The 26532-nt window shown below is 32.7% G+C and overlaps 2 protein-coding genes across 4 annotated transcripts; one reads left to right on the top strand and one right to left on the bottom strand.

Annotated features, from left to right (window-relative positions):
• Window positions 1–373: 373 nt before the first annotated feature.
• LOC131944739 (golgin subfamily A member 7) lies at window positions 374–6719 on the top strand. The gene is made up of 5 exons (XM_059305543.1): window positions 374–502; window positions 4671–4788; window positions 5391–5543; window positions 5735–5836; window positions 6120–6719. The coding sequence occupies exons 2-5, from the start codon at window positions 4681–4683 to the stop codon at window positions 6159–6161; spliced, it is 405 nt and encodes a 134-aa protein (XP_059161526.1). The 5' UTR covers window positions 374–502; window positions 4671–4680; the 3' UTR covers window positions 6162–6719.
• Window positions 6720–9452: 2733 nt separating this feature from the next.
• LOC131944725 (pyridoxal phosphate homeostasis protein) lies at window positions 9453–26318 on the bottom strand. 3 transcript variants are annotated; one of them, XM_059305519.1, is made up of 9 exons: window positions 26201–26318; window positions 13985–14106; window positions 13524–13631; window positions 13386–13421; window positions 13075–13150; window positions 11868–12002; window positions 11055–11197; window positions 9982–10080; window positions 9453–9818 (listed from the first exon to the last, which is right to left on the bottom strand). In XM_059305519.1, exons 2-9 carry the CDS (start codon window positions 14084–14086, stop codon window positions 9615–9617), a joined length of 903 nt encoding a protein of 300 aa, XP_059161502.1. In that variant the 5' UTR covers window positions 14087–14106; window positions 26201–26318; the 3' UTR covers window positions 9453–9614. The 3 variants fall into 3 exon arrangements, with proteins under 3 accessions (XP_059161502.1, XP_059161503.1, XP_059161501.1); XM_059305520.1 differs by lacking the exon at window positions 26201–26318 and adding an exon at window positions 22535–22569; XM_059305518.1 differs by lacking the exon at window positions 26201–26318 and having other exon boundaries at window positions 13985–14232.
• Between the last annotated feature and the right edge of the window lie 214 nt (window positions 26319–26532).

The following is a 26532-nucleotide window of genomic DNA, read 5'->3' as shown; positions in this document are numbered from 1 at the left end:
CTCCCCCTGCTAGTGTGACGTCATTTATGGACGACCCCTTAATACATTTTTAAAATGTATATCCTCCCCTCAGCCTCAGGGAAAGGCTCATAACTTTTCATAACAAATTAAAGCGATCCACTAAAACCCACTGAACATGTGGCATATATTCTACAAGAAGTGACTTTTTTTAAAATTATAAATAATTCCGAAATTCAAGTAACTAAAGAAAGTGATGTAATAGAATTTTATTTTATACACCCAATCTCTCTTTTAAAAATTAATCCAAGGGGAACTATTGAATGCTAACCTATTTATTTTACAGTTTGCATATGCTTATTTTTCTTTCCGAAAATTAGACAAGCCAATTGCACAAGAACCAATAGTAATATAATTAGTTTTTAAGATGGCGACGTAAACGAATGTATCATCATTATTCATCAGGCAGGAAATTGAACATTGATAGATTGGCTGGCGATTTTGTTCTTTTAAAACACTAGTGTTTACTCAAGTCCACACAAAAGTATGGTATTTTTTAAAATTAATAATCTCAATTATTTTACTTAGGCCTTTGTATATTTTAGCCTCTAACCGAACCGAGTCTAACCAAGGCCCAAGGAAAGTAGGCTGTTTGATGAGAATTACAGAATGATTTTTTTATTAAAAATGTATCAATAATAGCTAGAACACTAGTAAACTAAGCTAATTTAGCATATTTTAACTTTCTGTGCAAAGTCATTATTACTGAAAAAAATTCCAAAGTCAGGTCAGCCTGTGGCACCCTCCACTGAACGTGACAGAAGGAAAAAAAAACTTCACCCGTGACCTTCATTAAAACAGAATTTGCTTTTGTTTTATTTTTATTTTTGGTAAACATGTGCTTAATCTTACCCAATAAGTGATAAAAATTTGAAAATTAATTTTAATTACTGTTGTAAAGTGAGATAAACCAGCTTAATAAACACATGCTTTCTTGAGGGGGTGTGGCCCGGGTGTGGCACATCGCAATTATAACTTTATATTTCTGTGTTTTATGACTATATTTGTTCACAATTAGCATGCTATGTTTTTTAAATTGATAAAAGGTAAGTATACCAAGTTACAAAATCCGCAATCTAACTAATAATTCATACTTTCAATTTAAAAAATAATAAAAACGATCATCAACGAAGAAAGCGTAAACATTCTATTTTTAGGTATGACATAAAAAACAGTCATAAATCTAGCCAAATGATTGGATTCTTGCGCGGCACACATTTTCCCGCGCCTCGTTTTCACCAAACAAGAATATAATAAAATGGCATTATTGAGGGGTGATCACTTACACCCTCAAATGTATTGTTTTCACCCTAATTTCATTAAACAATTCAATTTTTATTTGATAGTAAAGATGTTATAAAAATTGTAAAAAATAAAAAAGTTATTGTCGAGCGCACCTGCTTTAGTTAATTCGACTTGAAACGCAAGCTAAATAAGCGTGACTTTCTCTCGACGGCCTCGTTAAATACAAACAAAGAAATTAGGCCAAAAGTAGATCCGACAATTCTTAAACAACAGACTTAAATAGAAACGGATAGTTCCGATGTCTAAAATTAACGATGGCTTCGTAATCATTAGTTTTATCCCTCTACCCATTAGTGAAAGCGAAACTGGTCGCCATTTTTGGTAAGCGCATGAGCCGTGAGATGGCTTCAAAACAACAAACCCGGAAGCTGTGAATTCGAACGGCCTAAAGGAAAGACAAGTGAAAGTGAAGTTGATCTAATCTAGATTTCTAGATCTATTCATTTTCAATCTTCAGTCTACTCTACCTACGTAGATTCTAGATCTTGATTCTAGCTACTAAATCTAGATTTCGATGATTACTTATACCAGTGTCTGACAATATGTTCTTCCGGCCAATGATCTGCGTTGTACCGTGAAGTCTAAAAATAAAACGTCAACATAAACAAACTCACTTTGGCCTAAATAGGTCGCGCTAGGCACCGAGAGAACAGAGATGTGTAGTTTTTGTAACATAAATACTTTTTGCATAGTGATTATGAAAATAATAGGATTTGGAGAGGTGCCATAACAAAAAAAAACTATCTCCCTTCATTATCATTAGTGCTAATTAATTAATTAGCTTAATTACAATATGTTAATTATGCTAATTACTTCGTTAATGCACTTGTGGGTTCGTTTATAAGGTGTGTTTTTTTTTTTAAGTTTTTTTTTGTCTTGAAAAGACTGCTTGAACTTAAATATTATCATGAGGGTCATGTGGTGATACAATTGCAGATCTAATTAATATTCATAAATGGCGTTGGAATAATTTTTTCTGCATGGATATGATGTCGTATTTTGTAAGTAGGATAATTTTGTTTCCTTTTTATTAATTATCTATACCTCCATCAAAGCGTTTAATCAATAAATTCAGCCGCTAAGCCGCTTTTCATCGAAATACTAGATTTAGATGTCGGGTGTCCATCTAAACTTTTGAGACATCACGTGACCTCATTTTCCCGCCTTGACCACTTTGCCATCGATCGGTTACAGTTTAAAATTAATTACATACCAATATCCCCACGTTCTAGATAATGCAAATTTAAAACCCTGCAGGGACAGCATTTAACACCCGTGTCTATAAAGTTAACGTTGCTTTGTGGCTTTACGTTAAGAAATTATATTTTGGCATTTAGCTGCGCGGGCTAGCCTAGATCCGTGCTTTGACCTAATTTGGAACACATGCCGCGCAAGTCTCCGCGGTGTGCTGTTGACAACTTTGTTTGCATGCTTTACTTCAATACGCAATAAAATATGATCAAAATAAATTTATTGTCTGTTTTCTTTGTATTATTTACATACTTTCGGCATCGGCCGATGAAACACGCACTTTATAAGCGTTTTGGTAGACTTGACAAAATATTAGTGCACGAAAAGGCAAATATTTAACAATGATTGCTTTTTCGGACGTCAATATTTTGAGATTTTGTGGCGTCATCATTGAAAAAAACGACTATCTCCATTTTTTAAAAGGGTCATTTTTCCCTCATTTTGAAAAAACGCGTTGCGATTTGAACTATAAATTAAATTTAGGCTTCAAAACCGCTGTTTTGACACACCGCGCTGATGACGTCACGCCTTACCAAAACGCTTAGAAAGCGCGTATTTCATTGGCCGATGCCGGATGTAGTCAAATCCCGGAGACTGGTATAAGCAATTAACCCTAGATTTAATTAGAACTAAGCTAGGTTAAATCTTGTAGCTGGCTTGAAGTGGCTATTAGGACCTGGGTCCAAATAGCCTGGCTGTTAATTGTTATTAAACCAGGGTCCCTGGATACTGGATGGATTTGCTAGTATTTTCTAAATTTTGTTGTTTTGTGTGTGTGTTTGTTGAAAAGTTTTGTGGATTTTGTAGTGTTAGGTTCTACTATTTCTGAATACCTTATATTTAGCCCTATAAACAAAATCATTCAAATCATTAAATGTTGAATATTTAACTTAAGACATCTTGGCACGTTGAGAAATATTGTGCCTCTCAAATCTCGGAAGTTACTGTTACAGGACAGAACTGGAAAATCAGTCTGCTCTGGGCAAGAAAAAAGTATTCAACTAAGCTTGTAGATCTGTCACAAGAGTTTCTTTTTATAGATTCAAGACTATAGGCTATCTTTTATAGATTTAGCTTTCTAAACGTCATTGCTTCCTACAATCGCCTGCTCACGTTTTCTTGTCAGTGGGAGAAAAATACTGACAAGGTCTAGGGTCACTGTTTACTTTGGTCTTGATATCAGTAGTGTATGTATATAGCATACATAAAAGCAAGAACATTGCTATTTCAGATTATTGATGACATCACTATTGTTTGTCTCCCCAAACCAATCAATACAATAAACGTATTTGGGGGTCATTGTTATTAAGTCTATAGCAAGATATTAGTGTTCAAGAAAACGTCCCAATAGTTGTTGCCTACATTCAGCTATATTTTACTATTTTATTTTTTTTAATTTATTTGGGACCGATAATCCTATAAAATCAAATTATGTTTAACATATGAAGAGATAAAAAATAAAGAACATTTTTACTTGCATGTTCATCTGCTTGGTCAGAGCAGTTCATATAATAGACTTCACGACACCCGTTCCCGCAAAATCCGTCAGGAATGATATCGGGTATTTAAAGAAAGGTCTATAATCTCTAGATATATGGATTTAAAAAAAAAAACATCACAACAGAAAAGGTATAATCTACATTTAAAAAGTATTGTATAACTAAATCATAACAAATTAATTGCCTGGTCCTGGCAGAGGTTATAAGGACAGAGGTCATAATAGCAGCTATAGCTATTCGGACCTGGATCTAAATAGATGCCTTTGCTGGTTCTAGCTTTTTTTTTATATTTGGCATTTGGGGCTAAAATACTACATTTTAGTTTTATTTTTGCCTACTCCCAGCTTAGCCAGGAATCCCCAATCCATAACAACAGTTGGGGTAACAGTGATGAGAAAAGGTTTTGGAAGAATCAAGGGATAAAGTGTGGGAAGGTGAAGTGGAGGTTTGACTCTGTGAGGACACAATGAAATTTGATGATTATGTTGAGCCAATAGCAGTACTTATATAATTCTAGTGATAGGTTAGCCGTTGTTTTTTTTTTTTTAAATAACCTTGTAATAATTAAAAATCACAAAATTCTTTTCACAATCACAGTAAGGTTGTCATGGACACTCAGAGATCTCCACACACAAAAGTATTTATTCAGCGTGATTTTTCTGAGGGTATACCTGTTAAATTTCAAACTAGATATCCTCCAGAGTTAGAAGGAAGGGTAGGTAAAACATTTTTGTTGTTTGGTTTGTAAATTTATTTGTATAAAAAAGACTGGTGCATGGTGCTGTAGGTTGAAAATGTCTGGAGTTTTCAATAATATTTTAGAAGTGAAAAGTGTGGTAAAGCAAAGTATGCCAGTATATTTTGTGTCTTAATCCAGATAAAGTGTAAACATAACTGCTAAACATATAACTGGGAAAAGTATACATGTTGCAATTCACATTTCTCTATAAATAAATATCTTAAAATACATTCTAAACTTAGACAAGTTATTAAAAGACCTTTAACATTGGTCAGTAAATTATTACTAAAATGTTATGGTAATAATCAATTTGGCTTTATTAAAAGATAGTAAGAACCATAGTTCAAGCTTTCAGTGCTTTTGATGCCTGGGACACAAACATTTAGAATGAAAGATAAGATGCCATCTTAATTCTCAATAGATGAAAACAATGTCAAAAATGCTGAACTACTCATGTTAAATAATTTAGTTTAAAAACACTAGATGCCGATGTGAAACTTTCTAATCTTGTGACAAATACAGCTATATTTTTACATTGTTAATGAATTTTTTTAAAGCAAGATGTTCTTATGTTGAAGGTTGACAGAAGCACTTATGAAACGACCATAAATACAATTAATGAAATGTTTGCTGAAGCTGAAAGTCTAGGATCTCGGACATATTGTGAAAGCTGCTTTGCTTGCTTGACAGGGTACATTGCTCTTATGTGCATGGACACTTACTATGAAAAAGTAAGTCTTTTTTTTTTTAACAATGTTATGTTTTTCAGTTTGGTTTAGAATTATTGTGACTTATTGGATTTATATATTTTTCTTACACCACTCTTTTTTTTTTTGTTTAAAAATATAAACTCTACTAGCGGATAACCATAATTGAATGCATGGTTTAAAATAAATGCTCTTTGTAATAAATTAATTTTTAGACACTTAAAAAAGTTCGGCGATATCTGGAGGAACAAAATCAGACAATATACACTTCTCGAGGTGTTACACTCATAGACCCAGCAGAACGAGGCTTGCGAATAGTATCCTTTTTTTGTTACTTGTACTCTTATGTACATGCCTCTACAATTCTAGGTTAAAAAAAAACATTCCAGGCTTAAAAATAAAATCCTTAGAATTTATGTATTTGTCGAGTCTCTATAATTTTTTTCTAATTTTTAATTATTTTAATTTTGATGTTGGAAAATGTGTACTTGTTTTTATATCGTTTTAATTTATGTTGTTGTTTATCATTTTAAATTATATAAAACCTACAGTCCTTTTAAAAATTGGACTTCAAAAGAACTTTCCTTAATCATAATTCAGCTTGAAATCGACATTTCAAGTATAGACACACCACAGCGATGATCGGTGTCAAAATTGTACTCAAGAGCTGGAAATTGTGTAATCTTTCATGCTATGCTTGTCAAAAAGTTGTGATGCTGATCAGTAAGACAAATACAGTATAAAAAGAATATTATAATGATAAAATGACGTCAATTCTGATTCAAATAGTTAACATAAGTTTGGCCATTTTCAGTGTATTTCGCAAGCAGTATACTGTCTTCTGTAATCATTTTATTTTAAAATAAATCTTTGCAGATATATTTACTTAAATGTTTTTTTTTTGCATTTTCCAAGCACCAGATAACTATTTTTTCCAATGTTGACATTTTTTTTTATAAATATGTTAATATCATTTAATAGTTAATTATTTGTGTGATTTGAATTTTATATGGCACAAATGTGACAAGAACTTAAAATGGTAAACAGTGTAAAAATTTATAGTTTTCAAGAAAAATGCGATCAAATAATATCAATATGGACTGTATTTTTCTTCAGTGCCATAACAAATTGTATTGGTTCTAAGATCATTTTAGAATATACTCAATTCTTATGTGTTTTAATACAAAAGATGACTGGGTGTGTTTGCTTATACTTATATAAATGTTTCAGTTAAATTGCTGCAGGTGGAATGTAAACTGCCAAATCAAATTGATAATGATAACTTTTTAAGTTGCGAATAGCACATAATAGCCTCTTAATGTTCTAATGACAATATGTTGGAAAGTGAAAATATTAGACTCGTTTTTATTCAATAATTACACACAAAAGGACAATTGTACAAAAATACACCAGAGGTTTTTTTAAAATGTGTTTTGGTAAACATTACTAGCAGTAATACCAGTATGTGATATGATAGGGAAAAAATAATCAACAATATTGAAAGATACTGATCTATGATTCATCTTTCTAGATTTTGGTGTCTTTTTTTTTTCATAAACACCACCATACATTTTCTTAATATCTAGACTAGAACCCACACCATCAAATATTTTATCCACGATGTATTTTATAAAATGTTTTATGTGTCAATTGTTATTTATCAGGTTTTGTATTGTAATTTATTACATGATGAACAATGGTCTTGATTTTATTGTATCTAACATTTTTTTACCTTTGTTTGATTGAAAATTTATACCAGCTTAAATAAGTACACTATTAAATTTTTAGCTATTATCCATAAAAAATATTGATCACCCTTAGTCGTTAGGAGTAGAATAAGTCTGCAAATACATACAACTTTTAGTGTTGCCAGTTAGTTTTTTTTTTTTTAATTTAAAGAAAATAATACTGCAGCATGTTATATACTTTTGATTCCTAGTTCCTTTCTATTCCCTCCCCCAACTTTTATAGGCAGAATACTTGCAAAGTTGTTGGTATTTTTTAAATAAAAGGTTTTATATATATTCTTTGAGGATATATAAGAACATACTGTAAAAATTAAATACATTATTTGTTATTATGTGTTAACTTTTGTAACATGACATTATTTCTGATTATGAATTGCTTTTACACATTTCATGCTAATAATTAAGATTAAAATTTCATTGAATGTTTAATGTATACCCATCCTCAATTAGGAATAAAAATATCCAAATATAAACTAAAAGACCTAAGTGCTGTTTAAACTTACAGAATATAGAAATTTTAAAAACATGGATAGGTTGGTACTAACTATAAGTAAAAATTCCTTTTCTGATAATATACACTTTTTCTATAGGATTTTAAACATCCAACTTTGTAGAAACTCCACTTCTTTTTAAGACTAGTTGAAATATTTAACTTGCTTTATTATAATCTTGATTACATTCCATGGTATAATTTCTTTGCTTAGTATTGAAATAGGTGAAAAAAATCCTTTTAATAATTTCTTAAAAGCCAGTATTAATACACAACTATCGGTACCTCTAAATTGAGAAGGGATTTATAAAACAATGTTTTTCCAAATGCATTCTCTTCAGCCTGAATCATCATTTAACATTACTCAATAACTGTCTATTTTAATGTGCTATTTGTTGCATTTTGTAGTATCTAATACATGCAGTTATCAGGGCACAAGTTCAGATTTAGTTCAAAGGGTAACTCAATACTCTTCCATATCATTTGAGTCATGTAACAATTTTGAAGTTTAATTTAAAACTATGTTCTGCTGTTTTTAGTCTGTATTTCTGTCAATATCATCAGTGTATGTCAAACCCACATGCTTATGTTTAGTAGTTTTGTGGTGTATATCCTAAATAAATGTTAAAAAAATATTACTCATGTATTTTTATTCTTTAAAAATTATTACCATTATCTTTAATTAATTGATCAATTTTGCAGTAAAGAATAGTTAGAATAAAGATCTATAGTTGATTTTTCAAACAAAAAGTCAGCTTTTTTTTGTGAACAGAGGTTGCAAATAAGTGCAGATATGCTTATGTTTAGTAGTTTTGTGGTGTATATCCTAAATAATTGTTAAAAAAATATTACTCATGTATTTTTATTCTTTAAAAATTATTACCATTATCTTTAATTAATTGATCAATTTTGCAGTAAAGAATAGTTTGAAAAATCAACTATAGATCTTTATTCTAACAAAAAGTCAGCTTTTTTTTGTGAACAGAGGTTGCAAATAAGTGCAGATATGTACAGACTAACCCATAAATCCCTCAAGGAAAATATGCGGCAAATCTTGTAACTAAATAGACCAACATGTATTGCAGTAATTCCATTCAACTTTCCAGAATAAAATATGCAGGATAAAAACACAAGAATATCTAATTTTCAATCTAATTAGATTAATTAATTTGAAGATTAATTTTTAACTTATAAATGCTAAAAGAATTAATTAGTAGTAATAGTCCAATGAGCTGTTTCACAGGTTTTAAATCTTAACATTTTTTGTGTCATTGAGTGCTGGCTTGATTAAATTTTCCCAAATGTTTAAAAATGACAGTGTTTTTAGAATTTAAATAGACTTACTGTTGGATCTTTAAATCTTAGTACTAAAAATTATAAGTGTTATAGAAACATCGTAATAAATTTTTCAATTCACATATAATGTTCTATATTATAAAAGAGTTAATTGCTCTAGTAATTGCATAACGTGTTTTACTGACCAAAAGAAAACAGAAAGTTTATTTTATTTTCTTATTTCAGTAACATTCAAAGGCTTATTATTATTATAAAATAAAGGCTTTCAATACCTTATTTATTCAATTTATTATCAAGAATAACATCCTTTATATTGAAAAATAACAGGTTTTTTTAAAACTAGAATAAATGCAATTAACATTAGGTAGGTAAAATAATTTTAAACAAGAACAAATATTTCTTAAACAGCACCTTTAATGACCTTAGTGTGGACACTCTGTGAGCTGTTTATTAAGTGTCTTTATCACATCCTTTTCTTCAGAAAATTAAACAAAAAATAAAGTAGAATCAACCAATACTTTCTTTGGCAAGTAAACATCACATCCTTTTTCTGTACAAGTTCTAGGTAAGTGAGAGGCTTTGCAGTTTCAGTGTATGTGGATCTGATCCTTCAGTCTTATGTAAAGAACTTGCATCACCTGACACTGTGTCAACATTTTTGCTGGAAGAGCTGGATTCTTCTGGTGACTTTTCAACTTTAGGTGGTGCACTGCGGTCACCAAATATTGTGCTGCCCACTCTCACATTGGTGCTACCCATTTCTATCTGTAAGGGATAATTTAATTGTATTTTTAGGGGAAATTCGCCAACATTAAGCAATTTTAATTCAAACAAAACAGTCTACAGTGCTTTTTCTTACTGCTAAATACAGAATGATCTCATTTAACTTTTTTTTCTAGTCCTATAGAGTTAAAAATAATCAGCTTACTGCATGTTCAAAATCAGCAGACATTCCCATGCTCAGTTCTAAGTCTTGTATGGAAATGTTTAGAGTTCTGGATACTTCTTCTCTTACAGCATAAAGTGTCTATAGAAGAGAAAGATAACTTTTAATTCTGTTACCCAATTATCTTAAACTTGCGGTGTTTGAATAAGTAATTTGGTATAAGAACAAAAGAATGTACGAACAAGTACACATGTTGTAATTATTTTAGTATAGTTAAAAGAGCATATTTCATTAAAAAAACAGACTTTAAAGACTTGACTGAATAAAATAATGTTGGAATTTTTCAAAAATAGCATTCCTTTAAATTACTTTTTTTATTTAAATATAACCAATTTATGGTATTTTAAGGTAGTTAAAAGAGCATATGTCATATTATTAAAATTATAACCAATTTATAGTGCTCATTCTTTTTCTTATATTATTATGGAAAATTGTTAAGTGTTGGTTTAGTTGAACATTTTAAAGAAACGAGTTTTCAAAGATCAAAGCAATTAATAATTTTTATATGAATAGTCAAGTAGGAGTAGGAATCAAAATCATTAGATATAAAATAGAGGTCATCAGACTAGGACTTGCTCGTACAGCTACAAGGAGAAGATACAAGGAGACGAGGAAATTACATATCTGGGAATGTGATCTACAACGATAATTATCTTTATTAACAAGGACAGATGTGCCTTCGACTCACTCACGCCTGATACAGAATTTCAAAGCCTTGTCACTTCAGAGCAAGATAGGAATCTTCAACACAAATGTTAAGGCAGTATTACTTTATTGCCTACAGGCTACAGTTGTTCACAGACACTCAGGTGTTTAAAACAAAAAATAAGATGACTAGATAAAATCTCAAATGAAGACCAGTGACAAATCACAAAGCAACAGGGATATTAAAGCCCACAAATAAGGATGGATCTGGCAAGTCCTCAGAAGAGAAGACAACATCGCGAGGAAAGCGTTAGACTAGAGCCCCCAGAGGAATAGAAAAGTAGGCCAACCAAAGATATCCAGAAGGTACAAGTAAAAACGAAAATAATATACAAAAAAAAAAATCCCACCTTGAAGTCTGGATTAGGCCCAGTCAGTGGATCATGATCAAAAGATCCTATAGTCATAAGCCCCATTACAGTAATCTGTGGACACTTCTCTCTGATATACTTAACAATACTTGTAGTCTCTTGTGGTGCACATCCACTTTTATCTAGTGTTCAGACAATTCACAACTCATTATCATTGAAAAATATTGTTGTTGACAAAATAACAATACAATATAAATTGTCAATAAATTTTAATTTGACTTTTTATTTATAACGCCAATTTATTTATTTCTTTACCAAGGCCACTCCATAAAAACTATTTTAAAACTATTATCTATTGGTGAATTCATATAGAAGTAACGTTTTTGGTATTTATATTATTCTGTTCATTGGAAGATTAAATTAACATTAGAACAAGTAATGCTGGGACATGGGGAAGAATCCCGGAGGGTAACCAGGAATGGTGTGGTAATATACAAAATTTTAATCAGATATAACCACTTTTTTTATTCCGGGCCACTTGAACACTCCAATTAACCCCCTTGACTAGAACACACATTGTTTACAATTCATTAAATATTTTCATTGATATCATATACCAGGGGTCTCCAAACTTTTCAGTCCGAGGGCCGCATTAACTATCAAATTACAGTTCGGGGGCCAGTTTCTTCCAGGCATGTCTTTGATTTTTCTGGGCAAAGTCCCTCAGCCATCACCAACAAACGATTTTTCCTTGGACAAAAAGATCTACGGGCCGGATGAGAGGACTTCGCGGGCCGCATCCGGCCCGCGGGCCGTAGTTTGGAGACCCCTGTCATATACAATTAAGCATACTATCTTCTCCACTTGTATTAACTTGGACCATTACACGTAAAGGGGATTTTTTGTTCAGTCTCTCCCATGTGTCATTCACAGCTTTTGCTAAACGTTCACTGTCAACTGTTTCAACCACATAAAGGTTTGGAACATCTAAAATGTAGAATAATAAAAATGGAAAGTAATTTTATTTCCTGTTAATTTATTTAGTATATGTAAAATAATTTTTTCAACATGTTGTTTTAGAGAGCTACACTGCTAAAAGTCTTGAGTTCGGATCTGGGTTTAAGTCAGTAGAATGTCACTGAGCCTACACAGCTCTGATGGGTACCTAATTCACGTTAGGGGAAACAAAGACAGCTGGGCATAGTGCTGACCACACTATCTCTTCATATACCAAGGTCTCTGAAACAGAAGCTCTACTTCATCTGCCCCATGTGTCTTGGGCACGAATGGAAAAAGATGACGAAGTAGCTTTTTGTTTTATGAGCATAGACTGGTTTATTTCCAATATTTATTACATTTCTTGCAGTTTCTCAAAACGTTTTTTTTTTTACATAATTTTAATTTTTTTAATCTTAAAAGCTACTTTATCAAATTTTTACTGTAGCAGAGTAACATTGTTTTGAAAAACTACAGGAAAACATATGTTACTTAGCGTAGTTTCGGTTTACTAGAATATTTTTGCCATCTGATGAAGAAAAATCCGAAAAAATGTTTAACAGTTTGAGCATATGAAAAATGTTCACCAATGTCTTCTTATAGTTTTTCCAAACAGCCTATTCTGTAGTTATTCTTTTAAAAAGGCTTAAAATTATAAATGGTTACTGAAAAACAAAATTTTGAGCATAGTATGTAAATGGGTATGTTAACCCCAAAATCTGATCGGCTTCTTACAATCAATCTCTACTTTCTTCATAAACACAATTAAGGATATGTGTCAACTGGTTATGCACCATTGAGGCCATTGACTCCAATTTTAGCCTGCTTTTCTTTTTGGATTTGCTTCCATAGCCTTTGTCCAACCAAGAACAAACTACAAGGCAGCAGTTGTTTGATTTTGCAGTTGTCTCTCCTAGTACAGTGGCTGTCCCCAGCTAACGAGCCTCATCTGCCCGAGGGTTTGAAGTTGAGACTTATTGGTTTAGCAAGCTTGTAGCTTTACCGACTCGACCACGCCGACCCCTCCTTTAAGCTTTAACAATTAACATAACTACAGAAATACCTAAAAGTTTGCCAACTTTGTTTCTTTGCAAATGTCCAATAAAATGCCATTTGATATCTTCACAATGGTCCTGTATCTGCAAGGTACAATAGCATTGTGATATAAATTTCTTTATTTTGATCAGTTTACTAAATCTGCAAAACTGTGTTTAGAAAATGGTTAAAAAGAATACATTAATTTGTGCTTACTTAAAACAAATAGACATGTTTTAACATCTTTAATGTGATCTTTAAAGGAACCTTACTATAATGTGTAGAATAGATAGAATTTCTGTCTCAATAGGTTTGAATGATTTTCTGATTTCTTCTCACCTCAATATCATTTGCTTTTTCATGAAGTTCTAGAACCTGCAATAGAAAGAAAGCATTAGTTTAGTTATAAATAAATTAAGTTTTAAAAATAAGCAGAAAGGTATAGCTTCATCAACCCAATGTAGTAAATATACTAACATAGTTTTCTCCAAAGTGGCGTTGTCCGGCATCATAAGCTTCAATGATCAAGTCTGTGCCTTTAGTTTTTGATACTGCAACAAGACGGGGGTGTGTGTACTGAAGAAGCTGTCAAAAAAATAAAGTTCAGTTCTTTAAGATACCTATGCCGTTATTAATTGTTATTCTTCTAGAACTAACATCTATTTAGATGTATGTTCAAAAGTGTCATCACAAAACGTTCCTAAAACAATTGTACACTTCCCAACAAAAAAAAATGTAGAAATCTAAATCATCTTGTCTTTATTAAGTTATATTGTTAGATGTAGGCCTAATTTTTCTTTCTTTTACATTACAAGCTGAGAATGTAAATAAACAATTACAATCTAAAGGTAATGACATATATATATAGTATAGGAATATCTAGACAATATTTAATTAATATGAGTATTAGTGGATTGTCTTAATTTAATAATTTTTACCCCAGGTCTTCGTGAAGCTGCATTCTGTATTTTGTCTTGAACTTGTTTTAACTGACTGGCTATGGTACTTTTTGTAATACCTGATGACATCTTTCGCAGCATAACAAATTTCTAAATTAGGCCTAAATTACAAAACTAGGTTTATATTAGGTGGATGTAGAACAGATCTCAAGAACTAGAATTTACACTTAATTAGTCAGCCTAATTAATTACTATAAAATATAAGTAGGCCTACACTACTTTACTTTTAGTTTGTTTAATAAAGTTTATTTACTAATTAAATAATTAGGGCCTAATAATTACAAATTTAGATCAATAGATCTAGCCTAAAATTAAAATCTAAAATTTGCAGTAGTATTTTTAATATTTTTAAAAATATAATTATATAGCCTAGGCCTAATCTCTATACTCTATTCATCTCTAGCCTGTACAGTACAGTAGTACACTCAGTGTAGTTTATTTTAGTCTTCGGAGTCTTCTCTGTCTTCTGTCAATATAATGAACTGTACCAATCAGAAAAGTAAGAGACTTAACTTGTTAAGTAATAATAATAGGGCCTAAGTGTAAGTAAAGGATTAATTAATATTTAATACTGGCTTTTAAGGGCCTAAGGGCCAAGGGGGGACCTGTGGACACTGTAGTCAACTTTCTTCAAAAATCATGATTTTTTTCAGAAAAAAAAACTTTTTAAATAATTGGTAAAGTTACAAGTAAAGTACACTAGATCTAGTACCTAGCCTAGATCTAGTAGTCTAGTTATTTAATAAAATTAATATATATAGTAGTAGGGATTTTGGTAAAAAAACACTAATCATCATATAAAAATAAAAATTACATATTCTTGTAGAGCTCAACTATATGAAAACAAAACAAAAAAGATTTTCTGTCTAGCTCAAATAGTTTTTTTTTAGCGAATTTTTTTGTGAGGGGTGGAATGCCCTTGCTTTTGCATTGGCCAATTGTGACAAGTCATGGTATACCTGAATAAATTGAGCATAGTTATTTTACTTGCAGTTGTATTTTGTTCATATTTGCAGAGTTGAGCTAGAATGATATATAGATCTTGTATATGCTGTAAAAATAAATAAAAATAATACAGAAGTATATTTTTGTGTTGGCTTCCTTCCATAACCCCAAAAAAACTGTGCTGCGCAAATATGAAAATGTTTCTAAAGCAATGTTTTACAGTGAATGAAAGAACTACAAAGTTAGCAATCTAAAGTAAATGACTTGAACACTGAAATGTGCATATAACTGCCCCATTATTTTGGGCAGGTGAAGTAGAGTCCATCTTTAAGACATTTTGTTATAAAACTGTGCTGCGCAAATATGAAAAAGTTTCTAAAGCAATGCTTTATATAAATACAGTGAATGAAAGAACTACATAGTTAGCAATCTAAAGTAAATGACTTGAACACTGTAATGTGCATATAATTGCCTTATTATTTTGGGCAGGTGAAGTAGAGTCTATCTTTAAGCCATTTTGTTAAAAGTGAACTGAAGTTATCTGATCAATGTTTTTATGTGTGTATTGTGTATGAATTCTGATTTTCAGCATATAAATATAACTAAGTAAGGGTAAGTAGAACTTGAATACTTAAAATTACAGTTAGCACATAGCTAGTGTAGTGTATTCTAGCAACAGACAGGTAACCTATGTCTGACTCAGCAAAATTTTACTTCAAGCAAAACTAGAACCAGAGTTGAAAAAATGAAAGACAGGTAGATCTATATTAAAATATGTTTAAAACAACAAGTAGGAGATTTGTTTGTACATTACATAAGAATACTGTTGTTAGTGTATCAAAACTAAAAGCTGGCAGATCGGGATGAAGAAATATAACATTGGAGTCAATGGGGGCAACGTGACCTACTTACGGTGACTACTTTCAAATGAGTATTTACTAATGTCAAAGTCAAAATATCCAAAAATAAATATCATTTCTATAAAAATGGGATGTATCTGCTTTGGAAACTTTCATTATCTAAATGGAAACTTTTCAAAAATCGCGTTTTTAAAGCATTTGAAGTTAACCTTTATACCGCGGTAAGACCAAAGCAGAGACAGCATGCAATCAGATCGCTAAGCCATCAAAACAACTGGAAAACCATTCTACTTTTCATTTAACATTAGGAAATGACCTTTTAAACTTAATTAATTACCATAAATTAAAAACTTATTAGTATGCAAAACTAAATCTCGTGCGCCCGGTATCAGAAAGTAATGGGAGATTTCGGGTCATGTTTTTACCGCGATCTCGGCCGATACCGACAAGCCTAATAGTAGCGAGGCTCACTAAATCTTAATTTTAATTATTTATTTTTTTAACCAATACCAATAAAAGCTAGAGATATTTCTCTAACTAACCAGGCACTACATTTGATGATTTTAGCTCATTTTGAACTAAAATACATGATTTTAATTATTGGTGCCATACAGCTTAGCTGGGAAAGATTTTTCCATGACAACCATTCAAAGATCTGGTTCCTAAAGTTGACCTGAAAACGACCAAGGAGGTTCGTAAGGATCATGTGTGGGGAGGGGGAAGTGGAGGTATGCTGCAATAAAACGAAATCGAAAGGATACTCGTAACTTGGTTATGTAATCTATTTACTAGTATTTACTGTATTTCTAGTAAACGCCAAAGGAATGAACCAAAAAAATCACGTATAAATGTTTAAAAATATATTTTAATATATAGATCTAAACTTTTTAAAGGTATTCATTTTCACTTTTATTCAGTCTTGATTAATCAGTGTAAATAGGAATGTTTAATTAGGACAATTAGGCCTAATAATAATAGATTGAGTTAACGGCGGAATCTAACCCTCCTCCCTTATCCAGCATGGAAGCTTTGTCCAGGCTGAGTTTTAAATATTAAAAAAAAGTAGATCTATATATAGACATAATAAAATATGTTTTTATTTTTAAAACTCGTTGCATTAAATTTCATCACATGTGAGCGAGAAATGCATTCCAAACATCGCCACTCATAGGCTGTGCGTAGTGACGGCTCGCTCGCGTTGTTTTGTCAACGAGAGAAACATCGCCCGTCCGAAGCTAGACATATCCAGGCGGAGTTTTAATACTTAAATTTGTATCTAGAGCTGGTGTCTAGATCTATTTAAAGATTGTTAGGCTACGCTTATCACATTAACGTTGATCACTTGTGAGTGAAAAATTATGCAAATTCGTCACGAGCCCGCTTGCGTTCTTTCGTCACGCGAGCGTGTGCGCAAGTCCAAGTACTGTGTCAACTAGATCTAGATCAACTTTTGTTTATGCAGGCTGTCCTCTAATATGATTATTATAATTTATTAGCCTAGTCCTTCTGGATCTAAATCATAATAATCAATTATATAAAAAATGAAAGCAAATGAAAATAATATTAACTATAATTCGATCAAGTCGTAATTAGTAATAATAAAATCAAGTAAATAATTTAGCACCTAGACTTTACTAGACGTATCGAGATCGCGTTTCACCACGAGATCACCGGTTTACGGGCTTTTACAGAAATACCAACTAATTCCTATCTTCCCATGTTCAGATCGAAATACTTAATTAATTTGTCCAGCAATGTAAAAATCAAAATTGGAAAATATTCACTTAACGCTTGTCAACATAAATAACAACACAAACGTAGTAAAGAGTCGATAGAGCCACCTAGGCAAACGTCTCCCGCCCAATAGCGGTCACGTGGGTTATGGAATTTTTACTTTTGGTGGTGACTGTTTTGGAGAATTTTTTTAAAAATTAGCGCATGTAATATTCGATTTATTTTTACACAGACTGCTAAATCTAATATTGATGTACTTTCGGTTTCCGATCTACATCGTAGTAGCTAATATTTAAAAAGATCTACGAATGTTTGTCGGCACCACTTTTTGAGCTTCGGTCTTCATTATCCAAAGCAATTTATAGCGTTTCTCTGGCATATTTAGCACTGCCATTTATAGTTTGTTTACATTATGTGAAAAAACCGCCATTTTTCACGAGGTAAACATTTTAAAAACGAATTCCTAGAAAGTCACTTGGGCAGACAAGAAAAATGTCCGAAACTAAGCGTCCGGTGTAGGACGCCATGTTGTTGTTAGCAACCAGAGACTCTTTCAAGTTAGTGAGCCTCGCTAATATATAGTATATAGATCTAGTACTAACTAATAAATAGTAGTAGTAAGTACTAGTCGTAGTCTAGTCTAGTCTAGTTTATAGTTAGATATAAGTAATAGATCTAGATACTAGATCTAGATCTAGTAGTTAGATAATAGATATAGATAATATTATAGATAAGAGTCTTAGTACGTCGTAGTCGTAGTACTACTAGTACGTACACTACACAATCACTACAGTAGGCATTTCGACTTCCGCTGTTTCGATTCGGTACGACCACATCCTGACTTTTTCACCGTACTTGTTGAAATTCGCCATTTTTTAACATGTTAATTCTCGCCATCGGAATCGAAGAATAAAATGTATTCGATATGAATATTTGAGTTGAATTTCATCTTTTATACATACTAATAAATGAATTAGCTCCCGTTTTACATTGTCCGATACCGAAAGCGATCACCGATAATAGCAAATATTTGTCGAAATGCCGACGCTACTGAACTGGCGCATTGACAACTAAATTTCAGATATAAATAATCCTCTAAATTGTATGACAATAGGCTTAAATAGCGTGCCAACCATTTGGATAAATAGAAATGTCGATTTGAAGGGTTTTTAAGCATGGGCCAATGAGGAGTAGCGCGATAAAACTCGTAGGGGTAGGAACGAGAAAGCGTGCGTAATTTCATAATGGCGGCCGGGTTACGAGATATTAATAGATATGCGCAAACGATGTTTTTTAATAGCTGTTTGTTTTTAAATGGACTGTTACAATAAAATGGGCTTTAAAATATATACTGTAGATCTAAATTATTAGATTAAAAATGGAAAGAATGTAATTAGGCCTAATTGCTGCCTAAATAAATTATAAAATTTTAAATTAGCCAGATTTTTATTAACCTTCTTAATACCAGGTTAACTAGATCTAGCAAACTAGCATTAATGAATTGCAGATAAATAGATTATAAAGGCATTTTCAAGTAGAAAAAAAATCTATATTTATTGTAAACAGTTTAAAAAAAAATAGAATCTAGATCTAAATGGAAATGAAAACACTAAAATAATAATGGGTCTAGAGATGTGTAATAATATACATATATATATATATATATATATATATATAAATATATATATATATATATATATATATATATATATATATATATATTTATATATATATATATAAACTATTAGGCCTTAATGTAAATACTGACAGGCCTATCTGTAGTATCTAGATCTATAAAGTACTATAAAGGGCCTAAATTAAAAATAATAATGCCCAATTTTATAAGCTGCACTGCATTACAGTTTTAGTTATAGGCAACTATAATAGAAAGAAAACATGAACACTTTAATTAATGTCATTTAAGAATTTATCAAAGGATACGTCAACTCCACTAAACATTTTATAAATAAGAATACTGTGAAATGTCAATCTTTGAGTTTTAGCACACCTCAACACTTTTCATCAGAAACATTACAAGAACCAAAATTTTCTAAATTAATAATAACATTTTTACCATGTTATACAATATACACTGACACAAATCCAATGCTTATGGCAAATCGTTAAGTATCTTGATCATATTGTGCTGTATTTGACCTTCAAGTTCTAACTCTATACATTACCTGTACAATATGTGTACTAGCATTCTTATTACTAACACCAGAATCAATATGTAAAGTTTAATCTTTATTTTTATAGTAGCAACAAAGAAGTGCAACATATTAGCCTGTAGTTGATCATCATAGTCTAATTGCGCTGTACCATATTCAAGTTCACTATTTATAGTTTTCCTCTAGCTATGTTTATTTTACTTGCATGATTGTATTTTTTACATGCTCTAGTCCTAATATATAAAGTTTCATGATGGTATATGGAATAGCAACCTAGCTGTGCAGTCTGGAAATCCTCTTATGGCAGTCACTATAGAACAGTGCCACACCCCTTAATTTAACTTCATTATTTCTAGTTACCTCTTTTCTAATTTTTATTTTATTTGTAGACTTCTATTGCCTATATCATTGAGTACACAAGTGCAAAGTTTTATCATTATATCTTTAATAGCAACATTGGTATGCAAGTTTAAAGCCAATCACACGTCTCGAATGCAGGTTACAATGAAACATAACAAGTTAAACACTTAACTTTGAAAATTCATATAAAAAAAACTATTAGGCCTAGAATGATAAATTTGATATTTTTATCAATGGGGTATATTATAGGATTAATCTGGGTCCATTCTATCATTCTATGATAATTAGGAAAAATTTCCCAATAGGCCTAACTACTAGGTTAAATTATGGATTTTTTAAAATAAAATATTCTGTTATTTCAAATACACCATTAAGTTCCTTACCCCTTAAGAGAACATTTGACACCACATTTAAATATCTAGCTTACTCGGTTGACGAGAAAAGAGAGAATTTGAAAATTAATCAAAATTGAAAATGAATGACAAAACAGCGTTCTTGGCATAACATGACGTCGTCGACTTGTGTACACGAGCTTTTAATTCCCGCCATGGTAATTGCGTCAGCTTAGGTAATTTACTCACCGGAAAATAACAAAAAGCAACTGGTTGATAATAAAACTAGATCTAGTTATTTTATTATTTATTAAATTCTACTCTACATGTTATTCATACCATTTTATGAAGTAATGAACACCTGCATAAATCAAATGACCATAATAAATATTTTTATTTCAAATTCTAATTTTAAATAATAAATAATAAATATGCTTAAAATAATATGATAGTAACAGTTATGATCGTTTATAAATACAAATACATTTTACACTCAATTCACATTATATTGAGTCAACAGTGTGGCAGCTGAGGTTCATACATGGTATTTTTTTTTTTACATTACATTTTTTTTTATCTTGAAAACATGACGTATGTGATTTTTTTTTTTAAATCTCCAAACATCGTCACTCGCGTGATTGCTTGCTTACGTTTACTATCCTGTGGATGAAAAATCCCACCACGGTCGCGGGTCACCGTGAGTTCAGCAGGCCTATAGTACACGTCATAGCATGAACACGCGTACACGAGATGGTCGGTGTCTTCACTTCTCTCTCTCTCTTCCCCCCCCCCCCCCCCTCCCTCTAGCCAATTGAAAAACAGACCTACTTCCCTACTTCTGGTCATTTTTTTTAAAAGTTCGGTCATTTTTTTTTTTAAGTTCACATATCAGGCATGCAAGACAGCCAGCCAGTGGCATAGCGAGGTCGGGTGTCACCCGGTGCGGCACTTAATGGTGTCAGCCCCCCCCACCCAAAGGCGATTTGCACCCCCCCCCTCAAACTTTCGATTTGCACCCCCCCCCTGCAGCCAGCTGTATTAAAAAATATTTTTTAAACTAGATCTACGTCTAGCTTAAAAAAATAAATAAACGCTTAAAATGCCCGTAAACAGATTATTTAGCGCCAAAAAAAAAAAAGGCCGCTGAACGAGCATTTTTTAAAATACGCAGCAATGAAAAGGGCTAACGGCTGATCAATTAAGTCTAAAAAACGCCCGTAATTAGGCCTAGCTCTGAAAAAGGCCACTGAACGAGCATCACTAATTATATAAACGAATAGGCCACGCAGCGTTGACGAGGTTAACCACCGGTCACGAATTAAATTCAATGCAGCTACTGTCGGCCCACAGTGAAGAAAAAATCAATATACTAATAAAATTACTAATACAAAAATAATTTCCATAATTTTACTTTTTCTGCACACGCTAAAATTGAATTATAATTAAAATACTAGACTTAACAGTTCATTCCGCAAAAAACAAAAACGAGTTGTTTCTGTGAGGTAACTAGCGTAACAATGACGTCACGATAGTAAACAAAGCGGACAGAAATGTCTGCATGGGTACCTCATATGGAAATTCGATATAAAAAAGGCGAATCAACATAACTGTAATTACTCATTATAAATATCTCAATTATATATTTTTGCATTTGTACCAGGGGGTTTCGACCATGTACTGGGCCGTTTAAGGCGGCAGTTCAGTTTTTCCCAAGAGTACTTGACAAGAATAGCGTGTATTAATTAAAACCACACATCTGGCGATTTTTTCGGTTATTTTCAGGCATGGCGACCATTTATTTAGCATATCGCATTAAAATAATGATGAGAATTTGCGATATTAGCAGTTTTTTTCATTTGTCGTGGATAGGACCCCTAAAATAAACGTAAAAACCGTCAAAAAACGACGCGTGACGTTTCAGGGTCAGAGGTCAATCCAGCCATATAAGCAACAATCCGGCCTACTAACTACAGTTTGAGTTTAGCATAATAACTACTAGACTAGTTATTATTTTAATAATACTACTACTAGACTAGATCTACTAGTTATAGATCTAGTTATTAGAGTCTAAGAAAGACGTAGAATCTAGAAAAGAAACGAGATCTACAAATCTAGATCTAGATTTACTGATTTAGATCTGGATGACTAAAGAGATCTTGAATGAAAGGAATAAATATTTATTAAATATAAAAAACATTTAGATTAGCTTCCCTTGAGATTGAGTAGCTTCCCCTTATTTTTATTTATTTTTTTTTAATTCTTTTTTTCCAAAAAAATAGAAATTTTAAAAATAATTTTACTCGACAACATTACAAATGCATGTAGGGGGGGGGGGTTACATAATTATGTCCCCGGGCGCCGACCCTAGGGGCGCCAAAATGGGTTGTGGAAAAAATTAAAAGCTCATTTTAGCTGTAGTTTTGAATTATAAATAATATATGGGGGGGGGGGGGGGGGGCGCCAAATTGAAAGTTTGTCCTCGTGCGCTGGGAGGGGCCGCTACGCCTTTGATTTATGGTCTAGTAAAGTCGAACTTAGATGATTTGCTGTTTTTAATTTGTATAATCCGGATGGTTTATTAGTTAAACGATCTATTAAGGAAAAAAATGAACGTTGATTTCTCAGTATAATTGGCAAGTCACTCTCCCAGCCCCACCCATCTTTCTGCAATATGGCTTCAACTGTGTGAATATGCTGTTTATCTTTAGTCAGTTACTGATCTAACTGCAAATAACATCATTGTTTAAATTTGCATTCCAAATAGTAGTTAAAATAAACAGATTTGTAGGCCATTTGAATTTCATCAAGCTATTAAAAAATGTTAATATAAGTGTAAACATAAGAATAAAGAAAATCAGCGTTTTAATTGCTTGTTAGTCATTGTTACCATCATCAATGATGACAGCACATCTTTTTCTGGTGGCGAACCCTCCCCCCCCCCCCCCGATAATATACAATTTAAAAAATATTTTTCTAAGGTAAAAAAACAAAACAAAAATAAGTACTATTTTATGTTATTTTAAAGTATGTTTAATAATTAATTTAACACGATGGTTGAAATTCCTTGTTATTGTAAAGTAAAAGTAAAGTTCCCTTTTCAAACCTGACGGTCTACGGGGCAAGTGAAGTAGAGTTCACTTGTTTCTGTGACCTCGGCATATGAAGAGATAGTGTGGTCAGCTCTATGCCCAACTGCCTTTACTTTCCCTAACGTGAGTTAGGTACCCGTTAGAGTTGGGTGGACTCAGGGACTGTGTACTGACTTGAACCCGGATTCGAACTCGGGACTTACGGGTTAGCAGTCCAGCTCTCTACCGCTAGACCACTCCGTCCCATTCCATGTTATTGACCACCCTTAAAATTCGTGGATGAGTTTTTTATATAGCCAGCTTCAAAATTATGACATTCTCGACATATTTTTTTTTAATTTATGTTGCTTTGATGAAATGCACACTCATAGAGATTTGTATGGAGACACAAAACTAAAACTCAGAAGGCTAGCATCGTCATTTATTGGAATGAATGATACAACATCATGCTTGTGTGAGCAATTGTTCTTTAAACTAGTTACTGATTAAGGAACCGCTTCGAAAATTTAAAAACAAATCATTTGGTAATTTATCTTGTTTGCTGGCTATATCAATGTATGCAGAGAATGGTTTTCGTGTAGGCCTACATTTCTTTCCTCAGATCCAGAGTTTCTTCCAGGCATGTCTTCGTCTACCGCCCCCCGAACGAAATGGAATTTATATATTTGTATATAGAAAATATATACTTTTAACAGTGTCCGCCCCCCCCCCGAAGAAAGTCTACCCCCCCCCCCCGAAAATTTCCAGTGCCCCCCCCCCCCCCCCCTGAGAAAAAAAGTCTGGAAGAAACACTGCTCAGCTCAGGGTAGAAATTATCGAGAATTTTTTCCCCCCAGAGATTCGAAATGCACTGGTATTTCCATTTCAAATTTTCAGTTATTTCACCTTCAGATTCCTCTACCACGCTGCATTTGGTTTCTCAAACATGGCAATGGTTTCAAGATTATTTTTTTTCCGCCAGACTTTTTCTTTTATACATTTTTCTCCTGGGGGGGGGGGGGAGTTGAAACTTTACAGGGGGGGGGGAACACTGGTTCTGTTTGAAGTATATACATTGTATATAGACGTTCTTCTGGGACGGTGCCCCCCCCCCAAGATATGCCTAAAAGAAACTCTGACGTCATGTTACACTGCAAGTACGGGAATACCTTGATTTCAAATCTTTAAAGACGCCATACTCACTAGTCTTCATCCTGACTAGCTACATACTGAATTGTATAAAAGAAGAAACTTTTAATCAGGATCCAAGTCTTTTCTTAATTTTTTAAAAGACTGGCGTACAAACTCCGCATCAGGTGTAATTAACATTTTTAAAAATAAACTAATCAAGATGCAAAATGTATCCAATAGATCAGGGGTCTCCAAACTACGGCCCGCGGGCCGGTTGCGGCCCGCGTAGTCCCCTCATCCGGCCCGCGGAGATCTTTTTGTCCAAGGAAAATCGTTTGTTGGTGATGGCTGAGGAACTTTGCCCAGAAAAATAAAAAACATGCCTAGAAAAAACTGCCCCCCCCCCCCCGAACTGAAATTTGATAGTTAATGCGGCCCTCGGACTGAAAAGTTTGGAGAACCCTGCAATAGATAGTACAGTGACCCACGCTTTTCTTTATAGTTATTTAAACAGTAGGGATTATTATAATTATTATATATTTAAAGAAAATAATTTATTTTCGCATTTTTTAGTGCAGTATTACATCAAAGCTTGTTATCAAAACGTTTTTATGCATTTTTTTTCTGAAAGCCCGATTTAGACACAAGCACAATTTATAGGAACCCCTACCGACGTTTCCCATTTTGATTATCCAGCGTCAATAATTATAATATCTTCACTTTTTAGTAGTTTCAAGTGCATTACAAATCAGAATTGATATAATCTGAATTAATGTAATGTATTTCACGAAGACAAACTGCTAACATGAGCTAAATGTCTGTTGATTTAATAACTTGAAAAAAAAATCAATGGTGAAATTAGGTTAGGTTAGGTTTGCCTGTCGTCCCTACTGGGACATAGGCCGCTGACAAGAGCTTTCCAGACGTCTCTGTCCTGGGCTAGTCTCTCCAACTGTCCCCAGGTGTATCCAATCTTCTCGGTGTCTTTTTCCAGGTCACGTCTCCAGGTCTTTCTTGGTCTGCCTCTCCTCCTCCTGCCTTGTGGATTCCAGGTGAGGGCCTGCCTTGTTATGCTGGATACAGGCTTCCTGAGTGTGTGGCCAATCCATTTCCATTTTCTCTGGAGGATCTCTACTTCAGCTGGCAGCTGCTTTGTCCGTTGCCATAGAATATCATTTCTGATGGTTTTAGACCAGCGAATTCGCAGAATCTTTCTGGGGCATGCGTTTATAAATGATTGTATTTTCTTCTTATTTAAAGCAGTTATTCTCCATGTCTCAGCTCCATAGAGTAAAACAGGTTTTACTGGTGTGTTGGTGATCCGGGTTTTTATTCCAAGGGTTAAATCTCCAGAACCCCAAACAAGTGAAATTGGGTGTCAACATTTAACATCCACTGAAATATCTGATAGATCTATACCCCGCTGAATAGTATTATTAGACAAAGATATTCGCTTTATCTTTTCTTCACCGGAATTTGTAAGAACTAATTTCACTATCTTCAACATTAGCCTAACATTTTAAAAAAATCTTTGTTCAATCAAGCAAGTATCTGAGTAACTGACATTTAAGCTTTTAATATTTCATAAACTCACGACTGACAATAATTTTGCACATTACGCATTGCTTCTCTATTATCTCTATTCCATCGCTAGTCAAGCTAGTAAAGTTGAATTTTAAAAACAAATTACTGTTTTTGAGCGTCCCTTCAGAAAAACCCTTGTCGCGAACCGATGCTCTACCCTACATCATAACAGAGCAGATAATGGCAGATAGTCACCGCTTTTCTTTTTGTATACGATGCAAAAATAAATTATCTGGTAGACTAGGCTTTCGTGAAAAGAATATTGAAACAATTAGATCTAGATCTAGATCTATTCTAGATCTATCTAAATCTATTCTAGATCTATCTAAATCTATTCTAGAT

This window comes from Physella acuta, unplaced genomic scaffold, assembly GCF_028476545.2.
Source record: "Physella acuta isolate Inbredline_101_S28 unplaced genomic scaffold, ASM2847654v3 ptg000506l, whole genome shotgun sequence".
NCBI lineage: Eukaryota > Metazoa > Mollusca > Gastropoda > Physidae > Physella > Physella acuta.
This window is presented reverse-complemented; position numbering and strand designations above follow the sequence as displayed.